This window comes from Anoplophora glabripennis, unplaced genomic scaffold (assembly GCF_000390285.2).
Source record: "Anoplophora glabripennis isolate ALB-LARVAE unplaced genomic scaffold, Agla_2.0 scaffold103, whole genome shotgun sequence".
Taxonomy (NCBI): Eukaryota; Metazoa; Arthropoda; class Insecta; order Coleoptera; family Cerambycidae; genus Anoplophora; species Anoplophora glabripennis.
Window position 1 is genome coordinate 947,066 of NW_019416259.1, and position 26,124 is coordinate 973,189.

The 26,124-nt window shown below is 32.0% G+C and overlaps 1 protein-coding gene across 2 annotated transcripts in view; it reads left to right on the forward strand.

The window, feature by feature from the left end:
* Nucleotides 1-15,502, forward strand: part of LOC108903329 (calcium release-activated calcium channel protein 1-like) — a 46,912-nt gene extending 31,410 nt beyond the window's left edge. The window contains exons 1-6 of one of the 2 annotated variants that reach the window (XM_018705463.1): nucleotides 3,610-3,678; nucleotides 6,038-6,174; nucleotides 6,511-6,750; nucleotides 10,444-10,650; nucleotides 14,799-15,033; nucleotides 15,090-15,502. In XM_018705463.1, coding sequence (XP_018560979.1) covers nucleotide 3,678; nucleotides 6,038-6,174; nucleotides 6,511-6,750; nucleotides 10,444-10,650; nucleotides 14,799-15,033; nucleotides 15,090-15,328 — 1,059 coding nt within the window. In that variant the 5' untranslated portion in view covers nucleotides 3,610-3,677 and the 3' untranslated portion in view covers nucleotides 15,329-15,502. Of the gene's footprint in view, nucleotides 1-3,609; nucleotides 3,679-6,037; nucleotides 6,175-6,510; nucleotides 6,751-10,443; nucleotides 10,651-14,798; nucleotides 15,034-15,089 lie in introns of those variants that run through there. The other variant, XM_018705464.2, reaches the window with a different exon arrangement.
* The last annotated feature ends 10,622 nt before the right edge of the window (nucleotides 15,503-26,124 follow it).

A 26,124-nucleotide genomic window follows, 5' to 3' on the forward strand; every position in this document is an offset into this window, starting at 1 on the left:
TTCAAAAACTTGCACAGTGGCGGAGTGGAGGGGGTGCTCAACCTCTTTCTTAAACAGAACTTCTACGCCAATGACTATTTTAAAAAAAAAACTGTTATTTTCATTATCTACATACAGTTTAACAAAAATAATGTCCCTTCTTCTGTTTCGAAATCCATGTGCGTTTCCGAGTTATTTTGATTTTTAGTGTTTGTTGTGGTATTAAGTAATTTATTTATTATCAATTATCGGCTAAATATTTAATTCTTTCAACGAAACCTACCTAAATATGGTTTGTTAAGGATTCTAAAAAGCCGAAATCTCTTATTCTTTATCTCTTTCCAATGCAGTTAAAATAAATATTTGTTATATCAAGCTATACTCAAATACAATACTTTTATAAGTTGAAATCTGTTACAATACATACATATAATACATTATTGTGCAGTTGCCAAAAAGTTTTAAGAAGTTGTTAATTAAGTATTGTTATAAATTTAAAAAATTTCTCCATAAACATTAACATCAATGGTCATTCAATGATTTTTCGTTTTTTTATAAAAGTCTTGTATTTGAGTATGGCTTGATATAACAAATATTTATTTTAACTGCATTGGAAAGAGATAAAGAATAAGATATTTCGGCTTTTTAGAATCTTAACAAACCATATTTCGGTAGGTTTCGTTGAAAGAATTAAATATTTAGCCGATAATTGATAATAAATAAATTAATTTAGTACCACATCAAACACTAAAAATCAAAATAACTCGGAAATGCACAGGAATTTCTAAACAGAAGAAGGGGCATTATTTTTGTTAAACTGTATGTAGATAATGAAAATAACAGTTTTTTTAAAAAATAGTCATTGGCGTAGAAGTACTGTTTAAGAAAGGGGTTGAGCACCCCCTCCACTCCGCCACTGTGCAAGTTTTTGAACATTTTTATCGCTTGTTTTATGCCCCATAATTAATAGGCATTATTCCCCAAACATGAAAAAAATCTAAGCATTCCTTTATAAGTTATACTGAAAATTCGAGAGAAAAAAAATTATATTTAACACCCTGTATCTCGGAAACGAAGCCTTCTACGACATATGTTTATAGGAACTTTTCGTTTTAAAAACATGTGTTCTATATCCTGTTAAAGTTTGTCTACAAAAAACTGACTCACCCTGTAGATAGGTTAACGACGAAATAGAAAAATTTCTAGAAAACTTGATGGATTTTATTTTCTATATTATTTCTGTGGCTGTTAATTCTAACTATAGAAAGCTCTTTTTCTTCAAAAAGCACTTTGTTAAAAAATCAAAAAAACACCTCAAAAAACTAAAAATGTATTTTTTTTAAAACTACATCTCAAATGAAAAATGTTTATGATATTTTTAATTTTCACCAAGTTACCTACAGGTTTTTGAAAATTATTTACCCAAAATATTCGAATGGTCATAACTTCTTGAAGAGTTGAAATAAAAATTTGAAAAAATTCATGAAAGCTACTCTAAACAGGTATTAAATAATCCCAAAAACCCACCAAAATTAAAATGGTCCGGTCACGACGTCAGAGACTTGGCATAGAATGCCCCATATATTATCGCCATTTTGTTCTCCTTAGGCTTAAGTTTATCCAGCACGTGTCAATATATTAAATACATAGAACTGCATAATCTTTTGAAGGAAAACCGCGGACTCCCACACGCTGATAGTCACGAAAAAAAGTTATTAGATTGCTCAACCACAAATTAGTAAACGTTATGTACTGAAGCAATAAGTTCAAGATACACAAATAATCGCAAACTTTACTTGTGTTAGGAAAAGGAGAACATTTCGAAAGTCCAAGTATGCCATATTTTCGTCCAAATACAACACAATAATGTATTCGGTTATTATGGCCTCTTGATAGCAGAAACGTAAACATTAGTTTAGTGACAAGGATGATAAATAGAAAACGACACATTCTTTAGAGTATTAATTATGTAACATAAGTAAATACAAGACGACATCCACCTGTACACGTTCACGTGCTCAATAACCAGCGACGTAGATGGTCGAAAATGCGGGTTACCCGAAAACACAGGGTCGGACTTCACATTCTTTCAAAGAAAACTATAATGCCTTTGTTAATTTGATACGACAATCAAACACATTCGTGATTTGTACGTAAGTTCTTAAAATATGAAATTGTATGCAGGTGTTACATTATTAGCTTTTACTAAAAGTTTCTGTATAGTGTAACAAAAATAAGGTTACAAACTTCGTTTGGGTGGCGATAGAATAACAAAAATATAATATACAGAGTGTCTCATAATTAGCTGCCAGCCCTGAACAGGCCGATTCTATGATCAAAACTAAGTAAAAAAGTTCATATGAACATGGGTCCGGAAATGCTTTCTAAGGGCACAGGGACCCATTGAAGAGGGAGGAATGGAAATCATTTTTTTGCAATATCTCTCAATCGCGTTGTGATAAATGAATGAAATTTGGTATACACAGCTAAATTTTGATGAGCAATTTGATGGACTAATCCATTTATTTCCACAAGGTCCATTGGGGTGGGTACGGGGGGGCCCTTGGTACTTTGCGTGTGTAACTTTTTCATCTTTGACTTTTTAACAAATTGGACAGCAAATTCCGTTTTCCCGAACTGTTTTACGTTAAAAAGGTACTCTTGTTTCAAATCGTTATCTTTAACGGTTTCTGAGAAAATCGCTCTTGAATTAATCCCACTTTGGTCAATTTCATAGTAATTTAAACAAAAAATAATAATAATAATTTTCCTTTCCTCTCTTTTCCATTTAAAGGATTAATTTTTATTTAATTTAATTTTTTATTATTATTTTTTTATTAAAATTAGATTAAATTTAAACAAAAAAATTTTTTTTGTTTAAATTACTATGAAATTGACCAAAGTGGGATTAATTCAAGAGCGATTTTCTCAGAAACCGTTAAAGATAACGATTTGAAACAAGAGTACCTTTTTAACGTAAAACAGTTCGGGAAAACGGAATTTGCTGTCCAATTTGTTAAAAAGTCAAAGATGAAAAAGTTACACACGCAAAGTACCAAGGGCCCCCCCGTACCCACCCCAATGGACCTTGTGGAAATAAATGGATTAGTCCATCAAATTGCTCATCAAAATTTAGCTGTGTATACCGAATTTCATTCATTTATCACAACGCGATTGAGAGATATTGCAAAAAAATTATTTCCATTCCTCCCTCTCCAATGGGTCCCTGTGCCCTTAGGAAGCATTTCCGGACCCATGTTCATATGAACTTTTTTTACTTAGTTTTGATCGTAGAATCGGCCTGTTCAGCAGCTAATTATGAGACACCCTGTATTTCATTGAATGATTACATCTTTTAACGGATTCACCAAAGTCAGGTATGTGTGTGTATGTGTATTGAGGAAACCCCTAAAAACATCCGCAACCGGTCCTGAACACGGGCCCAACCGCATCGGCGTAAAATACGCGCGTTTCCAAAACCAAACCAAATCGTGCCCGACCTAACCAAACGGCTATTTTTTCGAGTTATTAGTTCGTGAATATACTTATACATATTTATGTAACACAAGTACGATGGGACATGGGACTGATGGGAAAATATATTTCAGTTTTAGTTCCGAGTTTGCAAGACCTCGAGAAGGACGCGAAGATACGAGTGAATCGAATATTTTCAGTAAAAGTGAACAGATTCCGCAAATAGTAAGTTTCAACTTTTGATATCAGTGAACTATAAAAACCCACTCTTAAAAAGCGCTAGAAAAAAAAGTAGTTTCTGCCAGTAATATTAGTTTTAAAGATTGTGGAACACGACCGATAATTTTATTCTGATAAATAATTCATATAACACGAACATCATTGATATTTATTCGCTGGCAATATTTTTACATTTTTTTTTAACTAAGTAACCGACATTATAAACCGGTCACGACAAATTTGCCGTATCATCATAATATAGGCTGTCTTAGGGTGATGGCCCATTAGAATATTTAAAAGGCTCATTTTTGTTTGATAATTAGATTTAACATCTTATTTTGTCTTTATTTTGTAGAAAATAGTCTTTAACACAGGCACAACTTTTTACATTTCATATCATAGGTACCTAAGTATAAAAAAATACTTGTTAAATCCTGTTTCACGTTGTATCTTAGGTCTATTCTCTTTGCTGAATGATTTTAATTATAAAGAAAATATATTTGTAATAATTTCAAATTATATTTTTTACCAACCAGGTTTATATTTTTTGTTTTATAAATACATAATAGATAGTCTGCGGGGTCTATAAATCAGCCGATTTTTTAATTTTTTTTAATTATTTATTGCAATTGAACAATTCGTATTATTAAAAATTAAATGTTGAAAACATTGAGGTTCTGTTATGGTAGAACTAATTTTTACAGAATTGTAATTTATATTTTTTTAAAAAAACAAACTACCCAACCTTGCGCTATAGCGGAAGATCGCCAAATATCAAGTCTTTTTCATGATATGATCAAAAATAATCACCAGCATCTGCTAAAAGAATTGAAGCATGGATGAATATACATTATAGCTATATTTTTTGAATAGAAATAGGAATTTTAGGAATAGAATAGAAAAGGAAGACGAGAGCGAAGATTTTTGATTATTTGTTATTTGCAATAAAAAAAATGTTTGTTATAAAAATAAAAAAATTAAAATCCATATATAAATAAAATTCTTATTTTCCCTATTTTTTATTGCAAATTTTAATCAGTACCTAAAGTTTTTTTTAAGGTTTGATAAAATAAATACATTACATTTTATATAATAAAAATATATTTTGCACTAAACAAATTTTTTTTAACTATAATTGTTCGATTTTTTTTGCAAGGGGTGGTTTTTATAAGGGTAACTTATAAATAAATAATAAAAAATTAAACAATAAAAAAATCTTAATTTAATATCACTATATGATTAAATTATTCCAAGTTGCTGAATATTTTTCAACATTATTTTTAATAATTACTGTAGGGTGGCTTTTAGGGATTGACAATTTTCAATTCATCATAATTACTTATTTAAAGATGATTTCAACCTATTACACGCTCGAATCTACAATTCTATTATAATTATTTTCGAATAGGGGTAGTTTTCACCCCTAAAAAATAAAACCCGGCACATGGTCAACATTGATGTCGAGGGTAAGTAGAACCTAAATCCAAATTTTGATGTAAATCGGTGCTGTTTGGGAAAATTATACATACTAAAGGTCGAGAGTTCGAATTCTGATAACAGCATGACTTTTCAGGTAATATTTATTTCAAATTCAATTTATTACGTACTAGCGGCCAGTCCCGGCTTCGCACGGGTGGGCATTTATTTTAAACATTTTGGGATATAAAAAATATAGCCTATGTTACTTAGGGATAATGTAGCATTCTAAATGGTGAAAGAATTATCGAAATCCGTCCAGTAGTTTTTGAGTTTATTCGTAACAAACAAAAACATACATACAAAAATACAAATCTTTCCTCTTTATAATATTAGTATAGAAGTATAGATATAGATGAGCCGCACAAGATGCAGAAAAATCGATATAATTTCAAAGGACAAAAATTTTAAATAGCGTTGAAGTTGTAGATATAAACGTTGCCAAACTGTTGAATATACGTTCGTTACAGTAGACAGATAAAGCGGGAAAAAATATACAGCGCGGCACCATTGATACATTATTTGGAAACTAGGTATTGTTATATAGTAAAGCCGAAAGGTTACAATTTGATATTTAAAAAGATTACTGAAAATTATGGTTAATACAGAATTTCAACGTAAGCAAGCTTCTTCGATTAATTTGCCAGATTTAGGTACACCTTACCTAGGTCTGTCTTTACATAATTTCATTTCCATCAAATAAAGTGTTATTTGATTTTTAGGAAACGAAGACAGATTTAATATGTATTTATTTTTTATAAAGGGGCCACGAAAATGAGGTTTGCGGGCCACTATTTTTTTTATATATGAAATTGCAACTGCTTTTTGTTGATTCCAATAATTATGACTGCAGATGGGATAATTTATTGACGGTATATTTAATTTTCAGTGCCCGAAATGGACCAATCGACGCAAGTCAACTTCCCCATAGTCTCCAAGAACCAGCACCGGAAGATGAGGAGGCACAACACGTCGGCAGACCTTTTCCTGAACCAAAACAAAATGATACCGCTAACTAATTCGTGGGTAAGGCAGATTTACGACTTACAATAATTACAAAAACAAAATTCGACACTTTTAAAATTGTCGAAGCTTTCTTTTTCACGACAAACTCTTTCATGAGTCACTCACTTATCTATGGAACGGAATATCGTTAATAAACAAAACAGATAACAGTTAAACTATGTAACCGAACTTGTATTAGTAAACTACCGATAACATAGTCTTGATAAGTCGGAAAACTATGGGATTTTTATGACACTAAAATTGATTACTTCGAATACTTATGCCCAGAGACGTGCCCGGACTGGGGTCTAATTCGTAAAAATCATAGTTATTAAAAAATTAATTTTGATTTTGCAGTCCCAGTTGAAGCCCATCGCCCTTAGACCGAAATCACTAAATTTTTCAACGGAAGCCTTCAACAGGACGAAACTGATGTACGCCTCGGAGAGCCCTCTGTCTAGGCTGTCTCACCCGGGGTTGGACACGCCGGTCGGGTCCATATCCAGGGAGAGAACGCCCCCCTTCTCCTGCAGCTCGAGCGTGACGTCGAACGGAGGCATTTCGTCCTACAAACCTCCCCCCTACGCGTTACATAAGGTGAGTGGTTTTTAAAAAATCCCCCTTCTGATACTTTTCTTTAAAAATTTGTATTGCAAATCGATATCAAACATTACAGATTCCATAAAATTTCACAAGATATATTCGTTGCTCCAGGGTTTGCATTATTAATAACAAATTTTCGGTGATTTATCCAGTCTCGACCATTTTACAAGCAAAATTTTGCAAAAAGCATGTTCCTCCGTTTATTTTTCCTGTTTGGTGGCAATTAATCGCGACCTTTCCGTCCACCAATCAGGTTTCTACCGGAAAAAATGTATCCACATACGAGACCGGACAAATTATACACCAGCTGTGTAATTTACGGCGATTAGGACGTCGCTTTTTAGCCGTTGCCGGACGGTTTTTTGACCTCGAAAATAAAGATTTCTCTCTCTGGCGAAGACCGGTACGATTTTTCTAACGATACCAACAAGATTTGCGACGAAATAAATCCATGAATAGTTTTAAACGAGACCGAGCTCCGGTCGGAGAATTAATCTAGAACGTCTCGGGCTTGTATACAGGGTGTGACTAAAACGCTTAATGAACGTCAGAAGTTAACAAAAAAAAAATATTAATAATTCTAAAACTTGAAAAAATTGATTTTGATACATTACGTATGTACAAGACTAAACATTTTTCTTTCTTCCTAGTTATTTTAAATCTAATTCTTACAACAGAATAATAAGTTTTTCAAAAATGGATTCTCGCCTGACAAGTGGCTACAAGAACTTTTTTTTGTTAATTTGTAAAGCAGTATCCACCCGGTACAGTATATATTTGTTTCGCGAACGATTAAAATAATAAAAAATCCCATACTTAAGGCATTGAACTTTTTAATCCGCGTATTTCAATGACGTTATTTTGATTAACCTGTTATGTATTGTTTGGGTACGTCGAATTTTTTTTAATTACTCAGAAACTTCCCAAATTCCGGCTATTGAAATCGCAGCGCTCGACGATGACTCTTCGTTAAACAATGTCGGATTGACGAGTATACAGGGTGTTCGATTACTAATCGTTACTAATGCGACGGTCTGTGAAAAATTCTATAATGAACATTATGGGGAGGCAGTTTTGTAGGAAAACTCTTCGCTTCCGGGATACTTGTGTCGAAGATGAATTAATATTTTCGGAAATTCGTGGAAACAGAGACTTGCAAACTTCATTTTTAAGATTTTTATATAAAAAAAATTGTGCGCTGTGTAGCGAAGGAACAATTATATTAAAAATGTTTAATGATGCGAGTTGTAAAATTGTAAATGAATTTTCAATAATTAATTATTGAAGCAATTAGGCTATGAGAAAGATTTTTCTGTTCTAGAACAAGAATCCTTTATATTAGTGCCATTTTGACGCTTAGGAAACATAGGCCAGTCATTTTGGCTTTTTTCGGGAAAAAAACTATTAGCAGTTTTTTTGCGGAATATTGTTCAGAAACGTGTTATAAACAAAATATCAAAAAATCTACTCGAGACTAGTTGGGAAACTTTGTTAAAACAATGATCAAAGTTATGGAAAAGTGTTTTTTTGACTCGCGTAAAAAACTGTTATTCATAGAGAAAAAAGGTTTATACAAAAAAGGTAGGTATTAAATAAATCTGTGAATTAAGATTTCCGATTAAATTCCGATAATTTGTTTATGCGCAAGAGCTCAAAAATAGTCGAAAATAGCCTTTTTTTTCAATTGCTAATAATTAATGCAATTTTCATCGTAGACACTTGTAATTCAGGATTTTTGAGGCTTTTTGCAGCCTTAATAAGTGATAAAAATTTCAGCCTAAAAGCTTCATTAATTTGGCGTTGGCGGAATTTGTCATCTAAGAAGATGCTATTTTCAATTGATTTTTCCCAAGCTCAAAGGCGTTGTAAAGTTTCGATCATTAGTTGTTTTTGTACCTAAATAGATGTATTGACATATCCATATACTGAAAATTTAATTTTTCAAATTTAATTTGTTTAAAATGACTGTAACTATTAAGATAGGTAATTATTATAAAATGAAATAGTAACGTCTATAGTTTAGTTAGTCCTATTTTTCTTCGAATTAAAAAAAACCGTTCTAAGTTGATTAGAAGCCGAGACAATTTTTTTTTATTTAATCGCAGTGTCCTTAACTATTAAGGGCCGGAATTTGGAGAGAGTATACATTAAGAGCTATATTTTGATGTCTTACATTAACATTAAGGTAAATTCAACTATTTAATTGCAAAAAAGAAGATAGCGGCGATGCGTTCTATTACTCGATTAGCGAACGAGTGGGAAGAGCGAGGCTAAATAAAAAATTAAATCTCGGATTGAAATAATGTTAATACAATGCTCATGAATTTTCGCGCTAACACAAATTAAAAAAAGAATCATCTCGATAGGTTTATTATTAACCGAGATATGGTTAATTTTTCCAGCTCCATCGATTTGAAGCCGCTCGATCATTTTCCTGCGCGCATGCTCCGCCTCACTCTCCCCACGCGTTCGCTAGACCGAGTAATAGAACGCAAAGCCGCTATTTTCTTTTTTGCAATTAAATAGTTGAATTCACCTTAATGTTAATGTAGATGTAGAACATGAAAATATAGCTCTTAATGTATACTCTCGCCAAATTTCGGCTCTTAATATTAATAATTAAGGTTACTGCGATTAAATAAAAAAAATATTATCTCACCTTCTAATCAACTTAGAACGACGATTTTTTTTTTAAATTCGAAGAAAAATAGTACTATCTAAACTATAGAGGTTACTGTTTCATTTTATAATAATTACCTATCTTAACAATTTAATAAATATTAACATTTTTTCAGTAATTTTTAAACTAATTAAATTATTATTATTATTATTATTATTATTATTATTATTATTATTATTAAAAACAACTAATGATCGAAATTATACAACGCCTTTGAGCTTGGGAAAAATTAATTGAAAATAGCATCTTGTTAGATAACAAATTCCGCCAACGCCAAACCAATGAATCTTTCGAGTTGAAATTTTTACAATTTGTTAAGGGCGCAAAAAGCCTCAAAAATCCTGAATTACAAGTGTCTGCGATGAAAATTACATTAATTATTAGCAATTGAAAAAAAAACGGCCATTTTCGACCATTTTTGAGCTCTTGTGCATAAACAAATTATCGGAATTTAATCGGACTTGTCTCATTTTATAGGCTTATTTAATACCTACCTTTTTTGTATAAACTTTTTTTGCGCAATTAATAACAGTTTTTTTACGCGAATCAAAAAACCACTTTTCTATAACTTTGACCATTATTTAAACAAAGTTTCCCAACTAGCCTCGAGTTGATTTTTTGATATTTTGTTTATAAACAATATTCCGCAGACAAACTTCTAATATTACTTTTTTCCCGAAACAGGCTGTTTCATGTCTATAATGACTGGACTAACAGATTTAAAGTGTCAACAGTTCACGATAGCTTTTGAAAAAGTGAATTTCTATTATCTACTACACTTTTCACGGACAGCTAACCATTTTGGTCTAATTTCATCATCTTTTTCCTTAATTTTTATTATTGAAACCAACTTTTCCCTATAATATCAGCTTCTAATGAGTTTATAGATATTTGAAACATTTTTCGACAAAATTTTACCACGACTTTCTCGTTGGACCCAACAGTAACTTTATTATGATACCCTGGGCATTAGTTCCCGTTCCTCAAATTGTATTTTTTCGTTACAGAAAATGCAAGACGACGAGAGCAGCGGCTCCGTCAGCGGCTCCAAGTGCTGCTGCAGGTGCTACGACGTGGAGTCAGGAAGGATCAACAGGCAACTGTCCAACACCCCCGAAGGGCTGTCCTGGAGGCGACTGCACATGTCCCGGGCGAAACTAAAAGCTACGGCCACCACTTCCGAACTCCTTTCGGGCTTCGCCATGATAGCGATGGTAAATATGAATGGAATTAAAAAAATTCGAGCGTTCGGTGTTGAAAAATAAATGTCAAAAAAAGAGTATTTATTTATCAATGTTTTTTAATTTTCATGCGCTCCAAACACGCGAACCTATTCCGCTTATCAGATCCTGAATTAACGGTACACTTTACAGCAATTTTTTTTGTGTTCGATATCCATAACGTGTGAAACAAAGCGTGTCATCGTTTTAATCATTACCGCGTTATTTATAGAAGATTATGACGTTAATCAACTTTTTTGCCGGCGACTTATTGGATCCGGTTCCCATACCCATACACACACACATACATCCCTTGTATATCTTGGCGTTGCTGCCTTTTTACACCAGGAAAATTAGCGAAAATAAAAGAGAAACTCGAAAAAAGTCCTATCCGCGATATTGTTGTAAAATTGTCTAAAGGAACATAATACAAGACATCTCTCGTCTCGTGAGTCAAAAACTTTTATTAGCTAACTTTTCTATTTAAACAAATAAGTGAGGAAAACAGTTTTTTCACGAATGTATAAATCATTACCATGGAAAACACTTTACAGCACTATACTTTCTCTAAACTGACATAAATAGGTCTTTTTTAAATATGCAACAATATATTTTTTATTGTTTTTGATAATTCTTCAAAATATGCCAATAATATTATTACTGGTATCCAGCCGTCTGCTAATATATTCATTATAATTAGTTTATATCACAAGAGGCACAACGTTAAGGGGGCGATTTAGTATGTATATTTTTACCATGTAACAGAGCTTCAGATGAGGACACAAATCGTCGAAGAAACTAACATAATTGAATATTATTATATATCAATGTATTCGCAATGGTTCCCGCTAGTGAGTGAAATAAATTTCAATGCTCATGAGAACAGAAGAATAATTTAAATANTAAGATTGGCACTTAAACGTAAAAAATATTTTTTAAATTATTTATTTGAGTAATTTATACTTTCAAAAAATGTTTGGCGGTCCAGTATTTTACCTTGCTCGGTCCGGACCTGGACCGCGGTCCGCCAGTTGCCGACCCTTGATATAGACCAAGCAAATTAAATTTTTATTCGAAAAAAGTCCTATCCGCGAGATTATTGTAAAATTGTGTAAGTGAGGAAAACAGTTTTTTTTGACTTTGCAGGGAAAACCATCAATTTTAGCAAGTGACTCTCAGACAGCTTGTAGGGAGTAAAATTATCTACAAAATGAGACTGGTTAAACTAAAATCGTTTAATAAACAAAAAAGTTGTTGCAAAAAAACAAGAAAAGTGCCCATTTTTTAATTTGTTTATAACTATCGCATTTATTGTTAAAATTTTATAAAACTTATGACAAGTTGAGGGTTTTGTCGTACTTTAAAAGTGTGCCAAAAGTGGGCGCTGTAGGTGCAATAGTTTTCGCACAATTCTATTTGTTTATAACGGAGGCTCCAAAAGTTATGAACTTTAAGCCTCTAATACAGGCGTTAATTTTCAACCAAACATGATTCTGAAAGCGTCATTGTAATCTTAAAGACGTAATTAAACAACTTATTAAAAAATATCACCGGTTTTTTGACATTAACATTCTCAAATTGTGCATTAAAAAACCGTGCGTGTTTCGCTTATAAACAATTTGAATAACACTGTTGCTATTTATGCTAACACACCGAAAATAGATACAATGGATAGCTGGCAAAAAAATACAGTTTTAAAATTAAAAAGTACCCTCTACGACCAACAGGAGCCAAGAATTAAAAAAAAAAACGTAGCGCAACTGTTACTAAATATTAAGACTCGAATTTTTCGCAAAATGAAGTTTATGACGTAAACTACGATTTCCCGTGGATTGCATTGAAAAATGTGGAAAATTAACGACTCACGAGCCCTTTAGAGAGAAGGTACTCGCTAAGTAAACTGTCCGGCGGCCGGCGGCGTGGTGGTAGGGCAAGCTCGTCCAAGCGGTGGCGCGCGCGAGAAAAGTTAATTGATGCGCACTGTAAATTTTGCAATATTTCGGCTTCTCGTAGAAAATTCATCGTAGAAACTTATTATTTTTATTTATACTGGGGTAGCTCGACGAAAAAATAACAATGGGCATATTTACGAATTCGTAGAATAGACCTGAACCCCAGAAAAAATGCATCTTTTATACTTAATTTTTTTTAATTTACAAAAATGTCACAAAAGTTATTGTTCAACGAAGTATTAATTAAAATTTCAATTTCGGAATTATTTTACTCTTATTAAATAAATAAATGAAGCTAACGTTCATTTAAATAATTATGTTTTTTTATATTAAGGCAAAGTAAACTTGTTTTTTCAATATTTTGTTAGCTATTTAATTACGATTTAAATGTATAATTAGAGTGAAAATTCATAAATTATTTTCAAATTATTATTTCTCATAAAAATAGAAAAAAATTTAAATTTTAAATTGTTGTATTATACTGTATTATATCTATTATTGAAAATGGTTGTGATTAATATTTTTTTAATTAATTTTGATTGTTGCAAAAATTTGTTTGTATAAAATCAGTACTCGTAATAAATATAATAAAAAAACTTTATATATTAAAATTTGAAGACGTTAAAATTGTAATTTTATCGACCGCATTATTTTTTATTAATATTTTTTAATTTTGAGAATTTTGTAATAAATTCTTTTTTAAATATTTTAACAATAAATAATAATTTGAAAATAATTTTGTGACTTTTTACTTTAATTTTACATTTAAATCGTAATTACATAGCCAACAAAATATTGAAAATACAAGTTTACTTTGCCTTAATTTGTAAAAAAATAACTTTTTAAATGAACGATAGTTTCATTTATTTATTTAATAATAGTAAAATGATTCCGAAATTGAAATTTTAATTAATATTTCGTTTAACAATATTTTTTGTGACATTTTTGTAAATAAAAAAAATTAATTATAAAAGATGCATTTTTTCTGGGGTTCAGGGCTATTCTACGAATTCGTAAATATGCCCATTGTTATTTTTTCGTCGAGCTACCCCAGTTTAAAAAAAAAATAAGTTTCTACGATGAATAGAAGCCGAGATATAGCAAAATTTAGAGCGCGCACCTATTTAAACTTTGGATTTAACTTTTCTCGCCAGCGCTACCGCTTGGACGAGCTTCCCCCACCACCACGCCGCCGGCCGCCGGACAGTTTACTTAGCGAGTACCTTCTCTTTAAAGGGCTCGTGAGTCGTTAATTTTCCACATTTTTCAATGCAATTCACGGGAAATCGTAGTTTACGTCGTAAACTTTATTTTGCGAAAAATTCAAGTCTTAATATTTATAAACAATTGCGCTACGATTTTTTAAAAAAAAATTCTTATCTTGGCTCCTGTTGGTCGTAGAGGGTACTTTTTTTATTTTAAAACTGTATTTTTTTGCCAGCTATCCATTGCATCTATTTTCGGTGAGATAGCATAAATAGCAACAATGTTATTCAAATTGTTTATAAGCGAAAAACGCACGGTTTTTTAATGCACAATTTGAGAATGTTAATGTCAAAAAAACGGTGATATTTTTTAATAGGTCGCTTAATTGCGTCTTTAAGATTACAATGACGCTTTCAGAATCATGTTTGATTGAAAATTAACGCCTGTACAGAGGCTTAAAGTTCATAACTTTTGGAGCCTCCGCTATAAACAAATAGAATTGTGCGAAAACTATTGCACCTACAGCGCCCACTTTTGGCACACTTTTAAAGTATGACAAAACCCTCAACTTGTCATAGGTTTTATAAAATTTTAACAATAAATGCGATAGTTATAAACAAATTAAAAAATGGGTACTTTTCTTGTTTTTTTTGCAATAACTTTTTTGTTTATTAACCGATTTTAATTTAACCAGTCTCATTTTGTAGATAATTTTACTCCCTACAAGCTGTCTCAGAGTCACTTTTTGCTAAAATTGATGGTTTTTCCCCCGCAAAGTGAAAAAACTGTTTTCCTCACTTATTTGTTTAAATAGAAAAGTTAGCTAATTAAAGTTTTTGAGATCTGAGAGTTCAAATCAGATGATCGTCGTTGGGTGTTGAATGAAGCCAATAAATTTGATTTTGAACAGGACTTTAGAATTGGCTCTAGATTCGCTGCCCTCAAGTCACTGTAATTTTCTCAGTAGTTCCGCATTTTTTCCAGGTAGAACTTCAAATAAACACGCCGACGAACGTCCCGGAATGGCTGTTCGTCATGTTCGCCGTATGCACGACGGTGCTCGTCGCCGTGCACATATTCGCGCTGATGATATCCACGTACATCCTGCCGAACATAGAGGCCATAGCGAAGCTGGAGATCTGCGAGATGGTGAAGGAGAGCCCGCACGAGAGGATGAAGGGATTCATAGAGATCGCTTGGGCTTTTTCCACGATTTTAGGTGAGGCGATAGGTCTATTCAAGATCCAAGGAAACTACTTTTTTCATATGTTCCAGGCCTATTCCTGTTCCTGATAGAGGTAGCCATCCTGTGCTGGGTAAAATTCTGGGACTACTCGTTCACGGCGGCGGTGGCCGCCACCGTGATAGTCATCCCGGTGCTCATAACGTTCGTCCTGTTCGCCGCCCACTTCTACCACTCCCTGGTCGTCTACAAGTGCGACAAGTCGACCAGCGACATGGAAAAGTTAGAGGATATCAAGAAACACCTGGACGAGGCTACGGTCACCGTCTAGGCGACCTAGTTAAGCTTGTTCCTGCTTCGACACGGAAGGATCGAGAGCGATATGGTTCAATTTTTAAGGAATCGGATGTACTTAATCCGACTATCGAATCTTTGCCGAATAGTCCAGTTACTCAGAGTTTTTACCTCCGAATAGGCCCATTCAGTGATATATAATTTTAAACTTTTTCTTTCATTTTCTGATAGTATTTAACCACCTAAATATATCTTAAAAAAATTAGGTCAATAGGATTAATAATAAGTGATATATTTAATTCTGAATTTGTAAGACCCTTAAAAAGGTCAACACTGCGAGAGAACAGCTAATGACGTCAGGATACCGGTCACTCGGCGATCAAGTCGCAAGCAGACGGAGAGATGTATAGATATTTGCTATACTTTTACCTATATTATACACCTATATTTTTAAGTGTATAAATAGAGAGTGTATAAGAGATATACATCAAGTCTTGTTGAAATGCATTTTTCACACAACATATTTATTATAAACATAGAATGTCTTGGAATATCTAAATACATTTTCGGATTTTTCTCAATGACGTAATTTTGCCTTCCATTTTGTGTACAAATGTACCCAACGTACTAGACTCGGTACTTGTGGATGTATGCGACGACGTGTATGTGCGAGCAACTCAGAACCACCCTCGTTTTTCTTTGATTGCCCGTCTATATTATTATTTAAATAAATTACTTATAGGTGCCTCTCGCAACGTATTTCGAAATTTTTGTGGACGGGAACGTTTAGATGGGGTAGAATTTATTTTTTCGACATAAATTTGAAAATTCTGCTCTAAATGTTTAAATAATAATATTTATAACCTCTTAGACGGGCAACCAAAGAAAAACGAGGGTGGTTCTGAGTTGCTTATAGGTCCCTCTCGCCGACGTATTTCGAAATTTTTGTGAACGGGTACGTTTAGATGGGGCAGAAATTTTTTCCAGCATAAATTTTATAATTCTGCTCTAAATGTTCAAATAATAATATTTAAAACCCTCTAGATGGAAAACCAAAGAAAAACTAGAGTGGTTCTTAACTGCTTATAGGTCCCTGTCGCCGTCGTATTTCGAATTTTTTGTGAACACGAACATTTAGATGGGGCAGAATTTATTTCCGGCATAAAGTTGAGAATTGTGCTCTAAATGTTCAAATAATAATATTTTACAACCCCCTAGACGTCCAACCAAAGAAAAACGAAGGTGGTTTTGAGTTGCATACCGTGGCTGGGGAAACCGTGGATAACACACAAATTTTTCATTTTTCGGTAATAAAATAAATATTTTATTCGGAGTCGGTCCTGAGGTACTTTTGCAGCCTGGAACTATACAAATTTGTACAATCCTCGGTTTCGACCCATTTAGACATAAAAACCATGATTTACGAAACTGCCAAGCGAACCACACACCGTATGTATTAACACAGAATGGGATGAGAGCGAGCGCGAGCGGAGTGCTCTGCCTGTCGCCCGTACCGGTATTATGACGTCAGGCAATGGTTGCTCAACGTTTTTCCGCGCTCTGTTTTCATTAATTTATTTCACACATTTCTCGTTGAAACAAAAAATAGATTTTTGGCATACTAACTAATTAAAGGGTAAACTTTTGAAATATGCAATAAAAAAATTTTACTGAATGGGCCTATTCTTTATAACTGAACCGATTGACGTGAAATTTTGACTGAATGTGGGGAATGCCTCAAGGAACAAAACTTATATAGTGCCGAAGTGTGCTTTTGCCCTGGGGGTTGTTCCCACCCCTTCTTGGGGGTGGAAATTTTTACGTCTAAAATAACCACAGGAAACGATAGAGTAGTCAATTTTAAGTAACAAATGCTATATAAAGTTTTTTGGATAATCCAATACTTTCCGAGTAATTCGCAATTGAAAATATTGATTTTTTACTGAAGAAGTGCTTGTTTTCCGACAGTTTTTTGAAAATAACTCTGAAACCATTGGATTTAACGAAAAAGTTGTAATGAACAAAGAGAAAGGTAATAAAAAAACAAATCTAATGGCATTATGTTGTTGTTCTCTAATTGCAATATAAACCGAGTTATGGATTTTTAAACATTATTATACATATGTTAGCTAAAAACTAAATTGGAACCAGTTAACGTTAAATAACGCGAAAATCATAAATATTAGGAAAAAACTATTTGAACCTTTTTTAAAGTACTTTGAAAAACCTTTAAAATGAGGTGTTTTAAAAGTCTTTAGAATCAAAATTAACGGAAATACGATCGAAATAACATGAGTCTCATTTTTTTTTTAATTAATAAACAAATCAGTGCCTTTGGCGACAGAATTAAAATTAAATGCAATCCATTTACAGATTTCTTAATTTACGTTCTAAGAATATGTTCTGGGTCTTTGGCTCACTTACAAAGCACGATTTCGAAAAAAAAATAATTTTTGAAAATGTTTATTCAAATTTTTGAAAAAAAAATCGATTTTTGCGCTGTAACTTAAAAATTAAAAGGTGTACGAAAAAAATACAAGAGTAAAAAAAGTTTTATTTTTGCTGAAGATTTTGCTTTATTTTTTATTCCTCTAAAATTAATATTAATCGAGATATCGCCATTTTAAGTTATCATATGAATGAGAGAACCACCCTTTTCGAACCCTTTATACCCTTCAAACTTAAAAATGAAGGGCTTAAAAAAGATCAACTCAACAGTTCACGTAGCCCTTACAATTCCCTGCAAAATGAGCCTTTGTGTGATTAAAAATCTCAAAAAGTAAGAAACTTATCGTCAAAAAAATAAACACGTGTATAGGTGATAATTTTAGGAAAATTTTGGTCAAACAAGAAGTTTGAAGCATTTAGATCTTTAGATATATACGTATTTAGTATGTGTTTATTCGAATAAATCGGTACTATACCATATTATAACTACTATAATTATAATAAGGGAATAAATGTTTATTTAATACGAATGCACATTTAAAATGTTCTACCCTTTCAATAATATTTTTTCATTTTATTTTCGAAAGAAGGGGTATTCAAGGGTGGAAAAGTTGCAAGCGATAAAAAAGATTTTTTAATCAAGAAATCAATTTTAATTTGATAAAAATGCATGATTAAAACGTTTCAAGTTGAAAAAAAAATTTTATATAATTTTCATCCAAAAGGGTGGTTTTTAAAGGTTTTTTCGGGGTTGCAAATTTGGAATACATTAAGTTTCATGTTAGATAGCACGTGAAATTACTCATACTGCACAAATAAAAAAAATTGATTACATAAAACGCTTAAATTTGTATTTTTTCTTTTTTTTTCAATAAGGGGTGGTTTTCACCCCTTAAGAACAAAAAGCACATCAAGCGAATATATAAGTTTTTAAGTGGGGGATAAGATGAGCCTAATTCTAAATTTTGAGAAAAATCGATGCAGTTATAAAAAAATCGGAGGTATTACTATATTTTCAGCTAAGTAACTGGGCTAGAAGTCAACCATGGGTGATATAAACTCCAATCTAGTATCAGTATTCTAAATATTGTACATAGTTATTTTATAAACATGTTTTCTTTTTTTTTGTAAAATATGTTTTAATTTATTTTGTAGACAATGTTCTTGTTAGACAATATTATATCTTCAGGCGAGTTTTTTTTTTCTCGTATTTTTTGAAGATACAGTTTTGTGAAAAATATTTTTTGCGACTTGGCAAAATGATCTGTTGTTAGCAATATTTGTTGTTGTGCAATGTCTGCCTAAGTTATTTTACGCATGAATTGTCATTTTAATGTTAATTAAGTCTATTTAATCAGTTGTGTGAACAAAAAAATTTACGAAAATCTCTATAAACGAAAATGGAAAACAAGTCAGCTTGAAATAAAGTGATACGTTGTTATGCTTGTTCTCTTTGTCTAATCTCGTTTCCACACGCAATCCGTATTATAACGAGCGTTCAAATAAAAACGTGGTCGAAGTTGGCTCTGACACATTGGACGTAGGGAGTAGCTTATAGCGACCAACTTAACCTCATTTCTCAACGAGCTGTACAGCAGCTGTCAGTTTCAATAACGTTAATGACTATATAACTTTATTTTAAAGAATAATCGTGATAACAATAACAAACAATTAAAGGAGCTGCGGAAAGTGTCCCCCTCCTTGTTCCAAGCACTTTTCACACCTGTTCCTCAAAGAATTAAAGACATTTTCTAAGATGCTCGGGGTATTGTTAATTTCACGAATCTTGTCTATAAGTCGAGCCTGCAGATGGTTTAAATCAGGAATAGGCAGTTCAAAAATAGTGTTTTTAAGGTAAGGCCACAAAAAGAAATCACACGGCGTAATATCACATGACCTCGGTGGAAATTCATGTTCAGCATTGAGACTTATTAGTCGATTTTGGAAAACTTCCCTCAACATATTCATCGTCTCGCCTGCAGTATGTGCCCTTGCGCCATCTTGTTGAAAGTAAGTAAAAGTTTGTAATTTCGTTTTCTTCCAGCTGGTTAACAAAAGGAGCGATAATTTCTTCTCTATACCTTTGCGCAGTAAGAGTACCATTAAAAAAAATAGGTCCATAAACCCTCCTTCGACTGAGAGCACACCAAACTCCAATTTTTTGAGCGTGTAGAGGGCCCTCGACAAAAAAGTTATCTGTTTTTTCAGAAGACCACATTCTCATATTCTGTGAGTTTACGTAACCACTTAAATGAAACCAGGCTTCATCAGAAAAAAAGGTGTGATATTATGAAGTTCACCGTAGTTATTTAAAAACCATTCACAAAATTCAGCCCGTCGCGGAAAATCAACTTCATGAAGTTCTTGCTGACAAGTTAAACGATAGGAGAACAAACGCAAATCTTTTTTTAACACTGTGTGGCAGGTACCGACTGATACTCCCACCATTTGTGATAAAACAGGTACAGAAGTTCTTGGCGCATTTTCCATTATTTGTTGTACATTTTCTTTTAATTCTTCAGTCCGCTTTTTAGGTCGGCCGCTTCCTTCTTTTCTTGTTACACTGCCCGTTTCACGAAAAACATTAACACAACGCTGAACTGCACTTTGAAAAATTTTGTACTCAACAACGCCGCGAAATTGATTTTGAAATTCTATGAAACATTCCTCAATAGAATACTTCCATATTCCATCAACCTTGCGTCCACTTCTAAAGTGGGACTCTATGATAAACACTTTCTGTTCTTGAGAAAACACCATTTTAAACGCTTTTTAAAACGAAAATATTCAAATTGATAGCGACGATATAGCGCTTTGACAGATGACGTTTAAGTTCATACGCTACGCCCTACGTCCGAATTTTCAGAACCAACTTGATCACGTTTTTATTTGAACGCTCGTTATATAATGAAAAATAACCCCTACATTTTTAAGATTATTGCTTAAAATTTAAAATAAACTTGACATTGTCAAATAAATCTAAAATAATAAAAAACTATTCGTTTCACAAAGAAATGTATAAGAATTTTTTGTTCGTAATCTGATTCTAAATACAGTGCAATTATTAAAAGTAAAATCATGAATCTGTCAATTTTGTCTCTTTGGATTTCGCTCTGAAAATGTTTTGCAGCGTTTTGGAATAGAAATGGTGGAGAGCTACTACCTTAAGGAATGTATGATGTTTTCAAGTTGGATGAAAATTAACAAAAATGTGCAGTATTCATTAGGTATCAAAAATAATTATTTATGCAACTAGTGCAAAAGTGTCTCGATCAGTCAGAAATTTAAATATGTACTGTTTATTTCCTAAATTTCACTTCAGTGCACTCAACCCCAATCCCTTTTAGAAGTCAAGGATTGGTACCGATTATTCCAAATTTTCTAGAAACGTTAATAACAGTACCAAAAAACTTTTAAATAATTTTTTTGTATAACAATGTGCATAATATTCCCACATTAGTATAAAATAAAGAATATCCTACACAAAGAGTAAGTGAATGTTTTTAGGAGTAAAACAAAGTTACCTTTTCTACTGTAATAGACAAGTAAGTATGGCTACAAATAATTATTTTCTAGGTATATATGGGGCGGTGCACGACAAATCGGATGGTTAGAAAAATTTTGATTTTTGATTTCCTCAATTTTTTCATATTTTTAGTACCCCTCAAAAGAGCCTTTCTGGTAAATTTTGCGATTTTTTTTGATTATTTGTTCAAAAGATATCAAATTTTCAAAATAATCGCTATATTTTTTTGTTTTTTGTTCATAACTTTCTTAATAATAATGGTTCAAATTAAAGCTTTTTTTTAATCTTTGTTTTTAGATGGCCTTTACAGAAAAAAATACAAAGAAAATATTCAGTGATTTTGACTAAGATTTTTGAGTTCCAAATTTTAAATCCTATTTTTGAAAATGAATGTATCTTTCAACTTTTAAGACCCGTCCGGTCGTGGGCCCTCCATAATTACAATTTTTTTAATTTTTGAAAATTTGATTTTTTTTCTCTATAAATCATCATAAGTACCGATTTTTGTCACTATATACTCTTTCTTAACTTATTTGAAATTAATTTTAATACTTTTTAATTGTTAATAGGTGTTTAAAATCAATAAGTAAACGATTTTTTTGAAAATTTGATATCTTTTGAACAAGTAATCAAAAAAAATCTCAAAATTTACCCGAAAATCTCTTTTGAGGGGTACTAAAAATTATGGAAAAANTTTTTTAGGGGTAATAGATTTAAAATAATTATTTTGCAGCATTATAAAATGTACAGGGAGGTTGATTTACGAAAGTCTATAAAACTTTCGTACAGCCAAAACGGTGATAGATACAAAAAATCTGATATCGATGTCCCGTCCTCCACTTTTGAGTTTAGTTCGCTGCTTCCAAAATATCTTAGCTAATTTGATTAATTTTAGATATGCCGGGATTTTTTGAAAATTCGCCCATTTACATTAGCCTCTCTGTCTCCGTTGTCATTAAATTCAGAAGAAAGAAGTTTGAACATTATTTGTTACATTTTTTTATGAGAAAGCCATTGGCGTACTGAGATTTTTTACAAATCGCAGTGCAGTTTTTCCGATATTACATAAACATGGATTTTTTTAAATTTTAAGATTTATAAAACCAAGTAATAGTCGTTGAACAAGCTTTTAGTCGGTCAAAAATAAGTTAACTGTCAACATTAAACAACAAAAGACGAATACTAAATAAATCCCATGGCCAACTGAAAAAATACATTTTTTGAATTTTTCTTCATTTAGGTAAATAAAAAGTGTCTATTATTGTAGTTGGCTGAAAAGGTAAAAAAAATACTATTCAGGATGGTAAAGTACAGGGTGTTCTATTTAAAAAAACCTATGTTTATGTAATATCGAAAAAACTGTGCGATTTGTATAAATCGCCAATGGCTTCCTCATAAAAAATAGAACAAATAACGTTCAAACTTTTTTCTCCTAAATTTAAAAACAACAGAGACTTTTCAAGAAACCCTGTATATTTAAAACTAATCAAGATAGCCTAGCGAAATGAACTCAAAAAAAGAGGACGGGACATCGATATCCGATTTTTTTTTATCTATCGCTATTTTGGCTGTACTCTATAAAACTATCGAAAATCAACCACCCTGTACAAAAACAAATCAAAATATTTATTGAACTTGTAATAAATATTAGGAAAGTTATTAGTGAAATTGGAGATTAAAAAATTTGGATGAATAGAATTTTGAAAAAAGAATACTCATAGTCGCAAGCTAACTTAAAATAAATACCCTTACAATATTTTTCCCGACAAAGGAATGGGCGCAAATCCGGTATTTTACCTAAAAATGTTTTATTGCATAAACTACGCAACTTAGGTATAGGGAAAGCTATTAAAAAATTGTAGGGTCTAATAAAATCATAAAACAGAGTGTTCTATTCGAAAAAGTCAGGTATGGCACGATTTTTTTTGCCCCCTGTATATCGCAGGTCAACTTTTGATACGTTTTTTGAAAGAGCCATCTTCACTATACAGTTCCTGAAAAAAAATAATTTCTAGCTGTCATACAATCATAATTATATCAACTACTAGAAGTGACGAAATATAAGAAAAAAAATGAAAAGTCGATTATCTCGAAAACTATCAATATTTTAATAGGGATCATAACACGAAGTCCCGTTAATTTTTCACGTAAAATTCGATAATGCCATAAAAAATATAGGTTTCCATTTAAAAAAATTAAGTGGTGTCTGCCCAGGAAAAACTGAACTCCCTGTATATGAAAAAATATATTTTCATTTTGTGCAGCTCGGGAAAGTAAGCAACTTTGTAGAAAAAAAAATTAAGTTATACCTTTTATTAACCTAGATATTGGACTTACGCGCACTAGGTGGACACGGTGTATAGTGTAAGGGTGTAACCTTACAAAGTTATTTATTTCAATGTTTAATGACGGCACGTCGTGTTTGTGTGTCTTCATTGTTAAATTTCTGTGATATGAACAAACGCAATCAAGTTTGAGGTTACATTAGCCTGTTCAGCGGCGGGGTATGAAAATTACGAAAAAAACAAACTCGTATCTTAATAAAGAGTAGCCTCCGTATAAATATCAGTCCTGTTCAGAGTTATATGAACAGATGTAAAAAATAAACAAATTGAGCTGCTACAGATCCATGATTAGAAACGAACGCGAAAATTGACTAAACTGAAACACATGTTAAGAAATACCAATAAATATGCTCAAGCAAACGGTCAATCTCAATCTATTACATTTTCGATTTATTTGTTTCCGATACCGAGAACTAATTGTGGAAATCAATTGTTTTTTGAAAAAGTATGCAACCTGCAATTAATTTTCAATTTTATTGGCTGGAACTCCGATAGGCAACCAATATTGCAGATGCAGATATAAAGGTTGCCTACACTCGCTCAATAAGCGAGAAACTTGGCAATTAAAAAGTCATATTAGACTAGGCGGTATCTGTTTTGGTTTGTGTGAATCGTATATCCACGGAGATTTTTGGCTTTTTGGCTTTCAAATATCACTAGAAATGAAAATTTTTCTATGCGCAAAAAAAAAACGTGGGCTTAACTTTTGGCGGCACAATATGTTAAAAAAATTCGAAAAATGTCATATTTTTCTTCCTATTTAATTATGTATCTTTTCAAGAGTTGATTTTAGGCGAAAATGGAAGAGGAAAAAAATGTTTGTAATTAATTTTTTTACAAAACATGACTAGTTACAAATCGAATGAATCATGATTATTATGGTAAAAATCGAAAAAATCGCAAAAATGGGGTTAAAAAACAATACTTTTTTGGGAATTTTTTTGGGGTATTTAAATTGGGTATAGGACCTTTATACTTGGCTCAAGAAAACTTCATGTTATGTAGAATCATCACACCAAATTTCATCAAAATCGGTTCGATAGATTTTGCATAATAATTTTGCAATCCAGATTTTGAAAAAAAAATTGCAAATTTTCAAAATTTTGCACAGCAAAAACCAAGGCCCTTAGATACTTGAAAATTTAATCACATATAGAAGGGCTCTCAAGCTTTCAAACTTTTTTTGAAAAATTCGAATCCGTCAATTAGGAGAGCTCTGGCGCTTGTTTAAACATTGGTCGAATTTTTGTACTTATAAACAATTAGAACTTTGTGAATATTCAATCAAATCAAATTTTTTAAAGCAGGTTTTAAGTTATTGGAAAGATGCTTCTTTAAAAAATCAATTAATTACGTAGCCGATCAAAGTTAACCGTCATTTACACTAAATGTACTGGGACATCCGGGCAAATTTTTCGAAAAATACCTTTGGTATACCGAGTACTTACCAGGTCTAATATTATAACACTTTTCTTCATTGGAAACCTACTTTAAAACCTGTTTAAAGTTATTTATGCAAGCGAGAAATTCAATAAAATCGTACGGGTGGTGGTGGTGGGGGAAGCAGAGAGCGCGGCCGCTTCGGCCTGCTCGAAATTGAATCGGCGAGTTCAAAACCGTGACGCCCTTAAAACTTTTTAATATCTCAGCTTCTAGAGGTCCGATTTTGATTTTTTTTTTTAAATCGATGTCTCGCGATTTAAAAAACAATTAGCGTAGTTTCAAATGCCTATGGTTAATAATTATTAGTCTTTCAACAGTCCGATAATTATTTCTTTAAACTTACTTTAATTATCAACTTTATTTTTTTATTGTATCAAAGGTAAGTGCATAAACTTATATACTGTTTATCAAATATCAAAAAACAAGTTTATTTAAATATTCTAAAATTCTTTAAACAACAATTATTTTAAAAATATGTCGAAAATTAGTAATCAATTAATTATTAATTTAATCATCATTCCTTTTGTGATTAAAGTATAATTTAAATATTATTTACTGTTTAAAATATAAGCAAATGAGAAATTCACCCATTATATTACAAAAGTACAAAATTATAGTACAAAAATTCGACCAATGTTTAAACAAGCGCCAGAGCTCTCCTAATTGACGGATTCGAATTTTTAAAAAAGCTTTTGAAAGCTTGAGGGCCCTTCTATGTGTGATTAAATTTTCAAGTATCTAAGGGCCTTGGTTTTTGCTGTGCAAAATTTTGAAAATTTGCAATTTTTTTTCCAAAAACTGGATTACAAAATTATTATGCAAAATCTATCGAACCGATTTTGATGAAATTTGGTGTGATGATTCTGCATAACATGAAGTTTTCTTGAACCAAGTATGAAGGTCCTATACCCAACTTAAATACCCCAAAAAATTCCCTAAAAAGTAATGTTTTTTAACCCCATTTTTGGCGATTTTTTCGATTTTTACAAAAATAATCATGATTCATTCGATTTGTAACTAGTCATGCTTTGTAAAAAATTTAATTACAAACATTTTTGCCTCTTCCATTTT